General features: G+C 35.0%; 1 protein-coding gene across 1 annotated transcript in view; it reads right to left on the bottom strand.

The window, feature by feature from the left end:
• Positions 1–15,180, bottom strand: part of atp9b (ATPase phospholipid transporting 9B) — a 262,556-nt gene that overhangs the window by 45,870 nt on the left and 201,506 nt on the right. The window contains exons 14-17 of the mRNA XM_048595728.1: positions 14,852–15,109; positions 3,621–3,782; positions 2,202–2,294; positions 284–367 (exon numbers count right to left, since the gene is read on the bottom strand). Coding sequence (XP_048451685.1) covers positions 284–367; positions 2,202–2,294; positions 3,621–3,782; positions 14,852–15,109 — 597 coding nt within the window. The remainder of the gene's footprint in view (positions 1–283; positions 368–2,201; positions 2,295–3,620; positions 3,783–14,851; positions 15,110–15,180) is intronic.

Here is a 15,180-nt window from a genome sequence, read left to right as displayed (position 1 = left end):
GGAGTATGGAGAGAGGACAGCGTATTGAAAATAGATCTTTTAAACAGGAATAATTTAAATATTCTGTCACTTTAAAAGTCTGAAGGGAAAGATAAATGCAGGTAAAACTTTAAGCTGTTAATGTCAAGAGAAAATTCTGCTTTATGTAAATTTTATTTTCAATATGAATGCAAGAAAATCTCCTCTGCAATTGCAATGGAACATCACTAGTTAGTTACTTTCAAGATTCTGATGGACAAGAGATGCTTGAAAATGCTTGCTATAGCACAGAAAATTATTATACCTCAAAATCCTGATACTGTTCTTCTGTTAGGGATTTTTTGGCCACCACAAGAGTCCGTAGTCCTTCTCTGGCCATGTTCCCACACTGTGAAGGTAATGATTTGCTTAATTATAAATAAATACTGTTGGTTTTTCTTTAACTTTGATGTGTCCAACATCTACATATTTTCCATAAGTACATATATATTTAAGAAACAGTCAGTACAGAACTACATCATTCCATAAAGCAAAACTGAATATTTGTAGATAATTTTTTTCATTCTCAGTAAAGAGTCAAAAACGTCACTAAGAACTGGACCAAAGACAGAAGTTAAGTGGTCAGCAGTTATTGACAAAAAAATTGAATAATCAGATGACAGATGTCATTGGGTAGGAATGAGAGTTTAGATATGATGGTCCAGCCTTTTTGGTGTAGAGTAGGCTGGATAGACCAAAAGGTTTTTTCTTTCCAGTCAGTCAAAGTTACATTTTCATGTACAAAAGACCTGCAACAATCTTTCAGTTTATTTTTGGCTGTTGAGTATTTCAGTGATATGAACTTGGAACTGTTATCAAATTAAAGTTGGGGGCATTATCATTAATTGTACAAAACTAAAACTTATGGTTATAATGTTTTGATAGTTCTCTACGGCTTGCCATGGAACTGGAACAAACCATCCACAAGCACCTACATAATGAGGGGTAGCGTCAACAATTAAAATTTGAATGTATGCATCTTGATTGTCCTATTAGGCCAGAATAATGCAAATTGCTCATCGTCTGTAAAAGAAATCAAATTGGATATTCTGAATATCTGGTTATAATTTTTATTTGCTCTCTAACAAATATGTTTCTCCTAAGTTTTGAAACCCAGTCAAGGAATCAATGGCCGAGAAATCGGAAGATATTGCTTCCTTCAGGCTCTACACTGGCACCTAAGGTTCCAAAACGTTGGGCTGGAAACACAAGCACATTTCAAACCAGCAGTGCATTACCCTGTCATATTAGTGCAGGTGAAAAAGCAGATGGTCAGATCCCACACCTTAAATAGGCAAAGTCAAATAAGAGAGCACTATGCCCCTTTAGGATTTCTCAATGCAAAATTTAGTTATCCTGAACATATTAGGCTAGTTTTCTTCAGGGAAACCCAGTCTTACAAGATTCTTAAACTGACCACTACAGACCAAAAGAGTGGTTTAAGCCAAATACTCACTTTAGCACACAGTTGGAAAGAGCATAAAATCGCATACAATTACTCTAAAACCGCACACTGCTGCTGGACACAGCCCAACATGTAACATCCCATTCCCAAACACTCTCCATTTTACAGATACAGCCCAAGCCCTTTTAACAAACTGTGAAAGGGATCCTGTTTGTTTCTAGTAGCCCAAATTTTTCAAGTCTCTTCATTGATTAGCTCTCCAAACATGCTAATGTGACCACAGCTCACTTATTTCAAGTATGGTTTAGGCCTAATGTCAAGTGCGGATCAGGAAGGCAATGGCCTCGTGGTATTACCTCTGAACTGTTAATCCAGAGACCCAGGTAGTGTTCTGGGGACCTAGTTTCGAATCCCGACACAACATTTGGTGGAATTGAATTCAATAAATATCTGGAATTAAGAGTCTAATGATGACCATGAATCCACTGCCAATTGTCAGGAAAAGCCCATCTGATACAATAATTTCCTTTAGGGAATTAAACTGCCATCCTTACCTGGTCTGGCCTACATGTGACTCTAGGCCCACAGCAATGTGGTTGACTTATAACTGCCCTCTGGGCAATTAGGGATGGACAATAATGGCCAAGCCAATGACGTCCTCATCCCATGAATGAACAGAAAAAGATTAAAGATAATGTCCATCAATTCAAGTTAATGTAATATTTCTTGCACTCCACTTGCGCTAATTTCCACACACAATATTTTGAATATGTCTTACCTCTTCTTCTAGCCAATCATTGTACTGTACAATGCTTGACATTACCACATCAGCTCCTTTCATGTAGAATGTGATTTCCCCTGAAGAATCATCCTACATATCAAAACAAAATACAAAAGTTTATATTTGAAATGCAGAAGCATCATTTAAGAAAGAACATACATAGATTAACTTTTTGTTTATTGCCTTCTTCTTTAAATCTACTTACTGGCCGTGGTGGATCCTCTCCTACTCCTTCACCAATGACTGATCACACCAGTGATAAACACCTTTCTGTCACTGTAAAGCACAACCTTCTTCTTGCTTGGTGCTTATTCACCCAATGGCTCTGTAAAAAGTAACCTTTCCCTCAGACTATTCCAATCCTGCATTCAAAACTGGGTAGACATGTGTGTACAACTGATGTTGACATTTTTTCAGCTGGGCTAATCTTCTGTCCACTTGAAGCAGGAAACTCTACTGGGAAACATGTTGTAACCTACTGGCTTAATAGTAGCCTGGACACTTGTGTGACTGAGGAATGGAATCTACGTACACAACACTGTTAGGTATAATAAAGGTCTGAGATACCTCAATATCAACACCCAATCTTATGCTCCAGGAGACATCATAAACATTACCACATCAGGTAAAATAGCCTGTTGGAGGCAAACTCACACCAGGTAAGGGTTCATATTCAATATTCCCACAGGTAAGTATTCTTGCTAATTTAGATTATCTAGGATCATGTGCTACCTGCATGAAGATGAAACAGCACATTCTGGAAAGAAGGGTGAAAAACGGTGTATGCACGTGTGTGGAGGGAGCAGCAAAGACGGGCTACATGTGTGATACTTCTGAGAAAGAGATTGCTGGTCTAAATGTTTGACATTGAGTTTACTTTAGTCATGTTGAAATACTGTAAAGAAAATATAATTCTGTATAACTTCAAACTTCGAAGGACTGCAATAATGTTACAAGCTATAAAGCCAAAGCCACAGAGATTTATCAAAGACGGCTTATTCTATAGATGATGCAAGACTCAAACATGCTTGATTTAGCTATTTGAACTCTTCCTACCTAATGATGCATTGTATCCTTATTCATGTTCGCATTTTACATTTTTCTGGTACTTTTGTTACCTGCAGACGTAAAGTCTCACGTTTGCTTGAGAAAAAGGAAAATTAATATTGTGCCAGTACCATTTCTATTATATGAATACAATATTTTAGTTTTAGGTAGCTTATGCCCCAGAGCAGCTGTAGACACCTACTATGTCTTTGACACGTGATAACATTCAGACAAGGGTGCTAACAGTTTCCTATGCTGACCAAAAGCTGTAAATGAGCTTTAGCTTAAAGTAGTTCTACAGGATTTAGCACATAATAAATAATTCAATGTTCTAATGCATTTCTGTCTACACTTATTTATGAAACTTACCCTGACAATGATGCCCATTCTTTTGCTTTCAGATGTGAAAGGAAAAACTTGTAGAATGATGAATGGGAGGATTTGTCCACTAGGGGTCTTCAGTTGCATAGATGAGAGGTCTCTGCTCACCAATGTCAGACCCACACTCTGTGTCCATTGCACAAGAGCCACCTGAACAAAGATCAAAGGTCAATCAAATTCTCTGCTTGAGGCATTGAAGATACACATAAACAAACAAAGGACGATGGTGATATCTAAACTAGAGGTCAAATGTCAGACTCATCATCTATGTGAAGACAAAAATATGCCGTAAGATTATACAGAATGAGCACAAATCTAATACATGACTTATAAACATTAACATAATCAATCTAAAATATATTCCCCTGGGAACACAAAAAGAATAAATCATTTGATGTCATAAGTATAACAACTTAAAATATATAGAACTAAATGCAAGTTTCTCTCTTTTTAGAATCATTACAACGAAACACTTAAATGGCTTTTTAACCTACACTGAGTGCTCTGTTGCATCTGCCAGTTTAGTAGAAAAAAAGGAAATGATCTCATAGATCACCTGTTAACCTTGGCATGGTGTTAGTCATAATAATAGGAATTCTCAGAACATGTTTACCCAAAAGCATAAGTAGGTTAATGACTAAGATTGATTAGTAGCCTATCAAAATACCAGGACCGGACTCTGATTTCCAATACAACAAAATGTATTTACCATAATTAAAACTGAAAAGCATGCAACAAAACCCCTTGCTACTTAACATGTCTGAGCTAATGCGATTAACTTTATGAATGGCCCACTTCATGTGACCTTGCTCCTAAAGTAGCATTTTTGCAAACAACAGCTAAATATGACAAGATTAGAATTTTAAGCTTTTCTTTCTAATAATTAATCATTCTCCAAGATCTAAGTAGCATTTTTGTGTCACATCAATTAAGATGAAGGTCCTTGAATTTGTATTTTTTTCTAAAATTTTACTCATTGGGTAGACTTAATTTCTGCAGACTCATTTTAATGTTTAAAAGTTAGTCAGTAAAATCATTATAATTACAGTAGCATTTTTTTGTGGTAGAATAACTTTTGCACAGGATGCTGTCAGCTACAAATGATTCAATACTCAAAGATTCATTTTCAATTTGCTCTGTGAAAGGTTACTATTACAACTTGACCCGCAAATTGTATCTCTGCTAATACACTATCATTTAATTTTATGCCCCATTGTACTAAAGAGTAAAGCATGCTATATTTGGTGACTCACATCTGTTTATTATTGAAGCTTTGCTTGGTTTAACAGCCTGTCTGAATTAGCAGCTTTCACTGCAGTTATCTTGGCTTGTTTTACCTGTCCGAAGATTCTGCATCACTCTGCTTTAATCCATAATTGTCTGGTTAACATGCATAAGACATAAAACATTTAACCCGACATTTGACAAATGACAGGGATGTAGCAAACAATGGGATTCTATTTGTGAACACTGCGATTGTAAATAAATTGCAATAAATGTGCTTTTTTTTTGCTAAAATGAATCAACATATTTATATTTATAAATCATGTTTGCATAAATTTTAAAAAGTGAGCCATTTCTAAACATGTCATACTAGCAGAAAGATACATAGCATAGAAGACTGAAATTTATTAATATGCATGCTTCTAATAAAACTGGACTCTGTACTGAATCAAACTTTGAATTTAAGTCATACAGTAAAACAAAATTGATATTAACTAAGATAGTTAAGCTTTTCAAAAAGTAGTACAGATTGATCAAAGTATGGTACTTTCTACTTACAAATAAGTTGTGAACACAATGCATTGCAGACCAATACTTACACAATATAATGCAATGTTCATTTCTATATTATTTTAGTTTGTTTGGGAATGTGGATGATGGTATTTATTGTCCATTGCTAGTTGCACATAGGGACTGCAATCATATCTAGGAGACCAGTTAGGGACAGCAGGTTCCTGGCCAAAGGGTATTAGTGAAACAATTGAGCATTTACAGCAAACCATCAGTTTATGGTCATTTTCTCAGGTATTAGCTCATCAATTATCAAATTAACTGAATTGTATTGCACAACTTGTCATGTGGGGATTTTTGAACTCATAACTCTAGTTTACTACCATAACCACTAAGCTACCGTACCCTGGTGAGTCCCCATGGCATCGTTCGTGACAAGTCAGCGAATGCAGCATTTGTAATGACAGGAGCATTATACAAAGCAACATATAATATAGCTAATCTCCAGCGGCAATGATAATTGTCTCTTCAAAGAACAGTTTCTCTGCTGTTTGGCAGTGACTAATCTGTTTGTACTCTATTCCTTTTGTTTGCTGTCCACTTGTTTTTTTCCGTGTAGCCAGTAATATTTTTCTTATTTTATCATTGCTCATTTATAACTTTTTCTAGTCACTTTTTTGTGTGGTTTTATGCTCTTTGTTCTCTAGTTCTCAAACAAATAGACTGCTGTAGTGAACTTGTAAGTCTCTCCCTCGTTAAAAAGTTGAAGGTTTGCAAGAAGATAATACCAGCCATCGGATTGTTAGAAATAGTCGGAGCCAGCCAATTCTGGTAGCTATCTACAAGATGGCACAAGTGGGGAAAGACAGAAAGTATGGAGGAAGAAGATTGGGATTGAGATTCATGGTGGAAGGGGTAGAGCTGACATTTGGAAGGGTCAAGAAGAGAGCACAAATGCCGAGGAGAGAGTAGGTGGTAAGGTGGATGTGTATTAAAAACAAAGAGAAAATATCTGTGGTGGAACACAAAGGGCTCATTTGTTGAGTGCTCTGGATTTTAAAAATTAACTATATTACTCCATGAATTAAGAACCCCTACTGGATCTGGTAGTTGGTGCATCAAAGAACAATGGAAGTTAAGAGGTTATTTGGGAACATGACAATATAATAATGACAATTATTGTACGTAAGCAGAAAAAATAAAAGCAAAAGACAAGAAAGCTTAAACAGAAAAACAATTTAGGTGATCATAAAGGAGATTAAATGGAAGAAGAAACTGTTTAAAAAGAACATAAGCCAGGTCATGGTCTGCAGCAATCATAACTTGGTGTAGAATAGAATATGGGTGATTGAGTTTTGGCTAAGTTTAGGGTTATGGGTGTGAGGCTTCAGAGCACTGAATAGTTCCATTTTGAAGTGACAAAGGCAAAGCTGAGGGAATCGTATAATTAAGAACAGCCAGAGTGAATTAGATTTATTTCATATGTTGGAAAATTACAAGTGTATAGTAGGGAATAATATTTATTAGTGCTCGGGGAAGCATGCATGAAGCAGGGTCAGTCAACACCTGCCTCTGAAAAGCAACTTATGTTGGAAGACAATGTTTTTATTCTTTGTAAAAAAAACTGAGGATTAATAAAGGCAAGGCAGCGATATACTTTCTGCAGATTTTCATAAAACGCCTGATAGGATGCCACAAAAGAACTATGCCATAGATGACAACAAATGGAACAATGAAAACATAATCATAAACTTAAGTTAATTGAAGGGCCAAATGCACTATACTACAGTGGTGTTTTACAGATTTATTTGGGCAACTCTCATTTGTATACATATGATCCGGTTGGGAAAGTTGAGGAGAATCCAGCTAAATTTGCTGACAGGGATTTGAGAAACTGTGATGGGAATTGTGGAAAAACTGCTGGAAGAAAGGCAAGATGATAGGATAAACAGATCAGTGGCTCTGACAGCTGTAATTCAATGCAGAGAAATACATGCAAGACATTTTGAAATCTCACGAACTGTTTAAAAACCTACTTTAATTTACATGTATTTGGTGACTGCTCCAAAACACATTACACAACACAAAGATGGCAGCTACTGAACATAAAGGATAAGTTGGCTGCGAACATTTCAGTGAAGCCACAAAAGAGCTACAGACAGCTGGAGTGGTTTGAAAGGAAATTACTGAAACTCTGTCAGAGACGGCATTACTACATTCTCAGTTATCCACCACAAAACAAAAGGCATTTGAACGAGGGATAATCAAAGCATTCACATTACCTAAAGAGACTCAAATCACAGCCACAATCATGAGACTGAAGGTGATTTATTTAATTTACCTTCAGTCGTACAGTTTTTGGCTTCTCCCCTGACTCAGTTTGTAACACCAGAACAGAAGAGAATGAATAGCTCCAAGCTTAGATAACACCCATCTCCAATCCCATTTCCTTCCAAAGTCTGATCCCTGGAGAGAATCCTGTATGTCACCCAAATAAATCAGTTCTCAGTTTACAACTACCCTCAACGATGGTAAAGCACTGTGAAAAGCACTTCCGTAGACAGCCAATAGAAAGGGCCTCCAGCAGAGACTGACTTAGTAGATACTGACCCATGTGAGCTAATGCCAATATATCCTACTTAAAGTAATTTGAAATTTTGTATTACTGTCTTTCTAATCTTCTTGGATGTGCGCGCAAACGTGCGTTGCAAACCACTGCCTATAAGTTTTTTTAAAATAAATTCTTCTTAGTTTTTATTGTAAGGAATTTGCTGTGGGTCAATTTTAAATTGGACTTGGCAAGCAGCAATGGGGAAACATTTTGTTTAAAAAAGGTAGGGAAAATATGAAAAAAAAATTAAAAACTAACTGTGTTCTGGACAGAAGAGATCACTAAAAATAATTCAATTTACTTCTCCCTCTCATGCTCGTGACAAAAGTGATGGGTAAAGGAAACATGGCTTAGGTGGTAATATTGTAAATGACCATAAGCACTTCACAGGAGCATGATAAATAAAGAATGACATTAAGCCACATAAGGAGATGTTAGGTCAAACGATCAAAGCTTGGTTAAAGACGCAATAATAAGGAGTTTCAAAAGGAGGAAAGTGAGGTGCAGTCACAAAGAGGTTTAGGGAGGGAATTCCAGAGATTGGGGCCCAGGTCACACAAAGGCAAAAAGAATGATTTTCAATTAATGAGGCAGTCAGAGATCACACCACTTATATGCAAGGTCAAGAAAATGAATATCATTTCTTAGAGATTGGTCTATATTTGAAAACTGCATTCAGGTAAACTATTTTAAAATTCTTGATGCTTAGTCAATCTATTGGGTCTACACTGAACACGAAGATTGAACAATGGAAACAACAAGTTAATTTCCTATAAGAATGACTCAAACTTTGTTGGGACGTTCCTTCCCTCCTTGCTATTCCTAATGTAGGTTCAGTCTGATAACAACACATCTATGTCTTCTCCTGATGACTACATGGGGCCACAAAATCGGAATTTGGCCACTTGTCTTTTTAATAAAGAAATATTTGAAGAGAAGGGGATACACAGCCTTATTAGAGAACATTGCTTTCTGTTTGGATTATTTGCCATTAAGCAAATTCTTGCTAGGTTTTTCCTTCAAAGACATTTTTAAAACAAACAGGTAAGTATGTGGCAAACGATTAAATCACAGTGAAATTTAAACATAAGATGAGATCAGTGGTAAAAATGACTTGTGAAGATGTTATGGAAACAACTATTTTTAAAGAACACATGTTCGATTTCAGTTTGTTTCCAAGCTAAATATACGAACGCATAATAGAAATGCACTCTAACAAATTGACATACAAACACCATTGTATGTTTTATCTACTGACCTCTGGTAAACCAGATATTTACCTTTGATTTAGCGATCATTTTAAACTATGTTAATTCCACTGTGTTATCACCATTTCTCATGACTCCAGCTTTAATAATTCTGTTAAATTTATTGTAGCTAAGTAACATATTCACATGATGATAGTAATTTATACTTTTGACTTGTTTTATTTTAGTTTCTCATCCCCTCAGTGTTTTCCTCCTCTCATAACTAGTGCCCTAACTGTGGTTTTCCCTCATCAATGATGAAAGGGCTTCATGTTGAATTGACAGGAGATGTGCTCTATTTATGAAGTACTTCATCTGCTGGCTTAATTAGAAGCATGAAACATAAGTAGTGGCTTCGAATTTCAGTCTGCTTTATGAAATAGGAATTGACAATAGTTTTACAAAGTGATTTTAAACATTTTGCAGTGTGATAACGTAATTTTGCTTTCTCACATAAGGAAGCCCCTTTATGGACATTTCCTCATTTTATCCAAAATTTTCTTCTTTCATTTTCAGATGTCACTTGATTGGCTGTGCATTGTCAATACTTGCTTTCTGTCTTGAACACAGATTCAGATAGAAATTGATTCATGATAAAGCTTTCAGTAAATAGTTAACACAAAAAGTATTAAAACATGATGTGTCACTTCCACATGGCACTGTTGGGATATAACTGATGTGATATTTGCTCAAGATAAATGTGCTGAACAATTTTTGCAAGCCTAGTGCATGTTTAAATCAGACCAGGTATTTACCAGAAGTAAATATCAAATAAGCCTATTTCAAACCCACTTTTATGTTTTTAATAGTCATCAGAAGAGATAGTGTCGAATTCTGAAAAAAAAGCTATATTTTAAACTGATAAAACTGTAATGAAGGCAAAGTACTGTAGATCACAGCCAACATATGAACTGCTTCTTGAAGTTGCTTATCCAATGGTAACTTGTTCAACAAAACACTAAACAGGTTTGAACCTCCACTGGAGTGTTGGCAGACTAATTGGCTGTGCACAGTCATCACAGATGAACCTGATCACAGAGTCCGTCAAACCATGAGCATTTCCAACATATTTCCCTCGATAGCGATCAAGAGTGGGAACCCTGGCCAGTTCTCAATTCCTAAAGGCAAGCAGGTATTAAGACTAGGCGTAGCACTCCTTGGCCTTACACAGGTTGAGCTCAGCTAATTCAGCACAGATCAGGGCATCTAATACAAAACACCTGCCGCTTGCCAGGTTTCGCTATTGAGTGAATGAATCCACCGAGATTATGGACCCTGTTAATTAATTTTACAATTCTGATTTCGATGACATAACTAAATTTTCACCACCCACATTTTAAGTACTACTCAGTATACAGTACAGTGTTTCTTAAAATATTGCTTCATGAATTATATGTGAAGTGCTGCTACTTCATTGTAATTCTGCACAACTCTTCTCAATGCTACATTTAAAGTCAATAAGAGAGTAAGGTGAATTGTTATTCCGATATCAAAGTGAAAGAAAATGCAAATTATTTCCAGCTTATCATTAGATATGGTCTTGAATATAAAATAGCATTGCAAAGTATCATAAAAATATATTGTATAAAACATCCATTCAAAATGTATCTTGGAAGATTAATTTTAAATAATTAGGTGTGGAATTACTTTGAAGTTAATTAAATAGGCCAATACATTTGCCTGGAAGGCTTCAAAGCAATCCAATAATATATGTATGGTGGTTAACAGAAAATACAATGCTTGTTATACAAAATATGTAAATCATAATTAAGTATTTGTCTTTTAAAGAATATATAATTTTTAGATACTGGTGACATTTAAACTTTCAGGTTCTTGACATCTGCAACATGAAATTCAATAAAAAGGTGACTTTTTTAGCTCATTAATTAGAGACCATTTCAAAAGTTATTTCCTATAAGACACTAGATGGCGACTTTATTGCAGCTCAGCAAAATAAGTTTAGATTGTCCCAAAATACAGAAAAGTAATACTCCACACTGAAATGATTATTAAAGAAAATTCCAAATTCATTACAACATGGAATTCAGCTGAAATTCATATAATTGGCACAGTAATAAACCCAAGTCCAAGTGTACATGAAGAAACAAATACAAGACAATTGTGATAGCAAGGTGTAGAGCTGGATGAACACAGCAGGGCAAAGAAGCATCAGAGGAGCAGGAAGGCTGACATTTCTGGGTCTAGGCCCAAAACGTCAGCCTTCCTGCTCCTCTGATGCTGCTTGGCCTGCTGTGTTCATCCAGCTCTACACCTTGTTGTCTCAGATTCTCCAGCAGTTGCAGTTCCTACTATCTCTGAAACAAGACAATTGTGCATCTGTTTTGATATACAGTTGTAAAACTTTTACGTTTAAAATATTGATATCAGTGCATTTAATAATTTAAACCATTGTGTCACTGACCCTTTCTAATTTTGTGTCATCTAACATTGTGTGAGCACAGAAACAACAAATGTTTTTGAAACCTCATTTATTTTTTGCAAAAGATGACATGAGAAAGCAGCTGCACCTGGTTTAAATTGACATGAGCAGTCATGATTGAAGCAGATTTTTCCCCAGTTATTTTGCTACAATGATGAACAGCAATATCCCAAATAAACATACAAAAAATAGAGACAAAAAAAGCAAAACTTAACAACACATTTGAAATATCACCTCCTGAGTCGAGACTTAAAACAGCCTCGACTTTGATTGAAATACTGCTTTTACAGTTGAGTAGCAGTATATTAGTTTTAATGTGAATCCTATGTTATCTATTATTCAAGTTGCTAAATTCAAATCACTGATTTATCAAATGTCTATATAAAACTTTTTTTGAGTCACTAATGCTTCAGTCAAAAATATTTTCAAAAATATTCAACTAATTTCAAAACAAAGGAATCAAATTAGAATTAGCATTTTTGAAAAATGTTAGTATTATTAAATAAAGTCTGAAAGATATTTATTTCCCTAGAATATTAGATGCAGTTAGGCAATGGTCAACTGTTTCAGTTACAAATGCAATAAAAAACAATCGACAAAGTCTCATTTGCGCATCATCTCATTTACTATGCCCATATCTATTATCAAAGTACACTCTTTAACTAAAGAGCAACTTGATTGTTGATGCAAGGTTTTTTTTTTATATAATTGAATTGAATATTATTCATAGAACTGTCAAAATTAGATACTATTAAAAATTACAAGCTCATCACAAATATCGTGAAATTTTGTTCATAATTTCTATTTAGATTTTTTAAATTCACACAGTCTTTAAACTTAATAGAACAAGGAGCTGTTGGCGATATGGAAAACCTCACATAACTCCTCACAAAATAAATAGCTAGTTTATGAGAATAACCAGTCATTAAAGACTGCAGCCAATCATTCCCCTCTGACCAAGAAGGATCAAAGGTTTTCAGAGGCACTGTTTAAAGCATGCCTGCTATTACTACGCTTCTGACCTCTGCACTTCATCAACCTATCCACTTAGTTTATCTCCTTTTATGCTTGACCTTTACATTAGGTCAATGCACCTTTCTGTATATTAAGAAAACGATGGATCTTATTTGTTGGATATATACTTAAGATCATGTTTGATTGTAATATTGTTTTTACAGTCTATGCTTGTTTATTTGCAGACACAGTGTCCTTAATTCAAAACACCCATATGACAGCAGTTCCTGCACTTTCACAACAAAATTAGGTATTGATTACATATCAGATATGAAAAAAACAAGTAAATTTTATACTAGCAATAAAACAAACATAACCTAAACAAGACATCTGAGTCCCAGTTACATATGTATCAGTTTCTATAGTTTATGCTGAATATATCAATATTACAAAGGGCTGAAACTCCAAGTTAAGAAAAAGTATTCATGTGTACTCACTGCCACTATATTATTTGCGAAATGGTTTTGCTTTCAAATTTTTTCATAAGCTTAAACAGAATAAGGCAATGATAAAGAACAGCCAGAAACGTTTGTCAAATATTAATATTAGAACATCAAATTCAAATGAGAAACACTATTCAAGAGTAAAAGCTTTGATTTTTATGGTATATACACTGAAGTAAAAGTGGATATTGATATCACATTCGAGAGAACTATTTCTTATGGTTTATCAGATCACAGCTTTCATGTTTATTCTCATAACAATGCAGTTAGAGAGTTCAGAAATATTAAAATTGTATTTTCATATGCTTGAATTTTTGGATGACCACTTTTTTGTTCTAAAACTTCAGTTAAGGTATTCTGAAAGAAGTTAAAAATTAAAGAAGTAAAAACTGCAATGTAGAAATACACACAAATCTAGGCATCCTTGCTCCTGCGACATTAAATTTGATCTTTCCTAAAAATCCCTAATCTCCAGAAGTCCTTAAGGTTAACCCTATTTTCGACTTGGTAGTTCGTGCACTCTTGCAGTGGAGCTCAGCTGAAGTTTTCACTAAGCAATCATCACTGCTGGGCAAGTCTCATTAAGAAACTGTACACTTACAAAAATATCCTGTCCTTCAGTATGATCTTGGGACATAATTAGAGGGAAGAACACTGTTTATAAAAAAATAAACAACCGGCACAAGTAAATGCAAATTTAAATTTTATATGGTTAGCAGATGAATTAAAAGCCAAAAGAAATGGAACTCATTACTGGAGTGACTGAAGAAGAAAAAATAAAAACTGCGAAGTACAAAACAAAACCACATAAAAGAACCTTTAGAGATAAGAATGAAAGCTGGGGAGTCAAGAAAAACAGCTCATCATTACAGATTTTGTGTTTCAGAGCTAAAAGTTCAGGTAAAATATATTTTGGTTGAATCGTTTTTTTCCTTCAAAGGATGCAAGTTCAAATTGTTGCTTCCCTTTTAGTTGTTACACAAACATATGAAACAGAAAATGCACTCATCATTTACTTCAAATTACAGTGAAGCCAAAAAGAAAGCTTTGTCTGACTAAAAAAAAAATCACAGACAAATCAAAATGTAAATTTATGTGAACCAGAAGGTATTGTGCATAAACCTACTGCTAGGTTTACAATACTCAAGGAATTTAGTTACACCTCAGGCTTATGCAGATTGTTAGTTGCTCTTCAGTCAACACTGAAGATGAAATAGGTGCCAGTTGTATCTCAGTTAAGAGATAATATTACTTAGGAAAATCTCATTCGGCCAACAGTGAATAATTTAAAAGGGAGACATCAATTGAACAATTTTGCTAAATAAAGCTTTAGGACATAATAGAGAAGCAGAATTTTTCAATAAAATATGCCTTTAGAATGGTGGTTCAGTAATTGTGAAACATTGGCATGATCTATCATTCCAAGTACAAAAATATTCAATAAGTTAAACAATGATTCACTCAGATTTTCCCCTTTGAATTTCAAGGCATGCCATTTCAGTGTACGCTGCATCAATATGGGTCCTTAAAATTCTGAAGAGGCTTTGTCTCGTTTGAAATATTAAATATTTAATCCAGTCACAATTTGAGTCAATTTGTTTACCATTTTAAAGCCAATACCTGCGTTCATGAACAATGTAGTTCCAAATTTATTAACTTTCAGACAACTGAAGTATCTCAATTATTGCAACTTTATAAGCATAAATTGCTAAATTAATATAGAAACTGACCTCATCAGGACTGGAGGCTTGGTAGGTGCGATTTTCATCACTGAAGTCCTGGTCAGCCTCAGTATATTCTGTTTCTCCATTCGCCCCTGCACGTGACTCATAGACAGGTGTAACATTGTGACACAGTGCAATGGCTTTGACAGCTTCATGTATGCGACTGTGAACGGACTTGCGAACCTTTGGAGCAGATGAAGTGGTCTTGCTGGATGCAGCAGTACTCGTATTACTTCCTAGCGAATAATTCTGACAGCTACTTCCCTTAAGATAAAAACACATTGAGTCAAATTTTCCATAATTTTTCAGGCAACTTAAACTCTATTTCAGTGCTG

This window comes from Rhincodon typus, chromosome 4, assembly GCF_021869965.1.
Source record: "Rhincodon typus isolate 14 chromosome 4, sRhiTyp1.1, whole genome shotgun sequence".
In the NCBI taxonomy this organism is placed as follows: domain Eukaryota; kingdom Metazoa; phylum Chordata; class Chondrichthyes; order Orectolobiformes; family Rhincodontidae; genus Rhincodon; species Rhincodon typus.
Note: the sequence above shows the minus strand (reverse complement) of the source record. Positions and strands in the feature narration are given on the sequence as shown.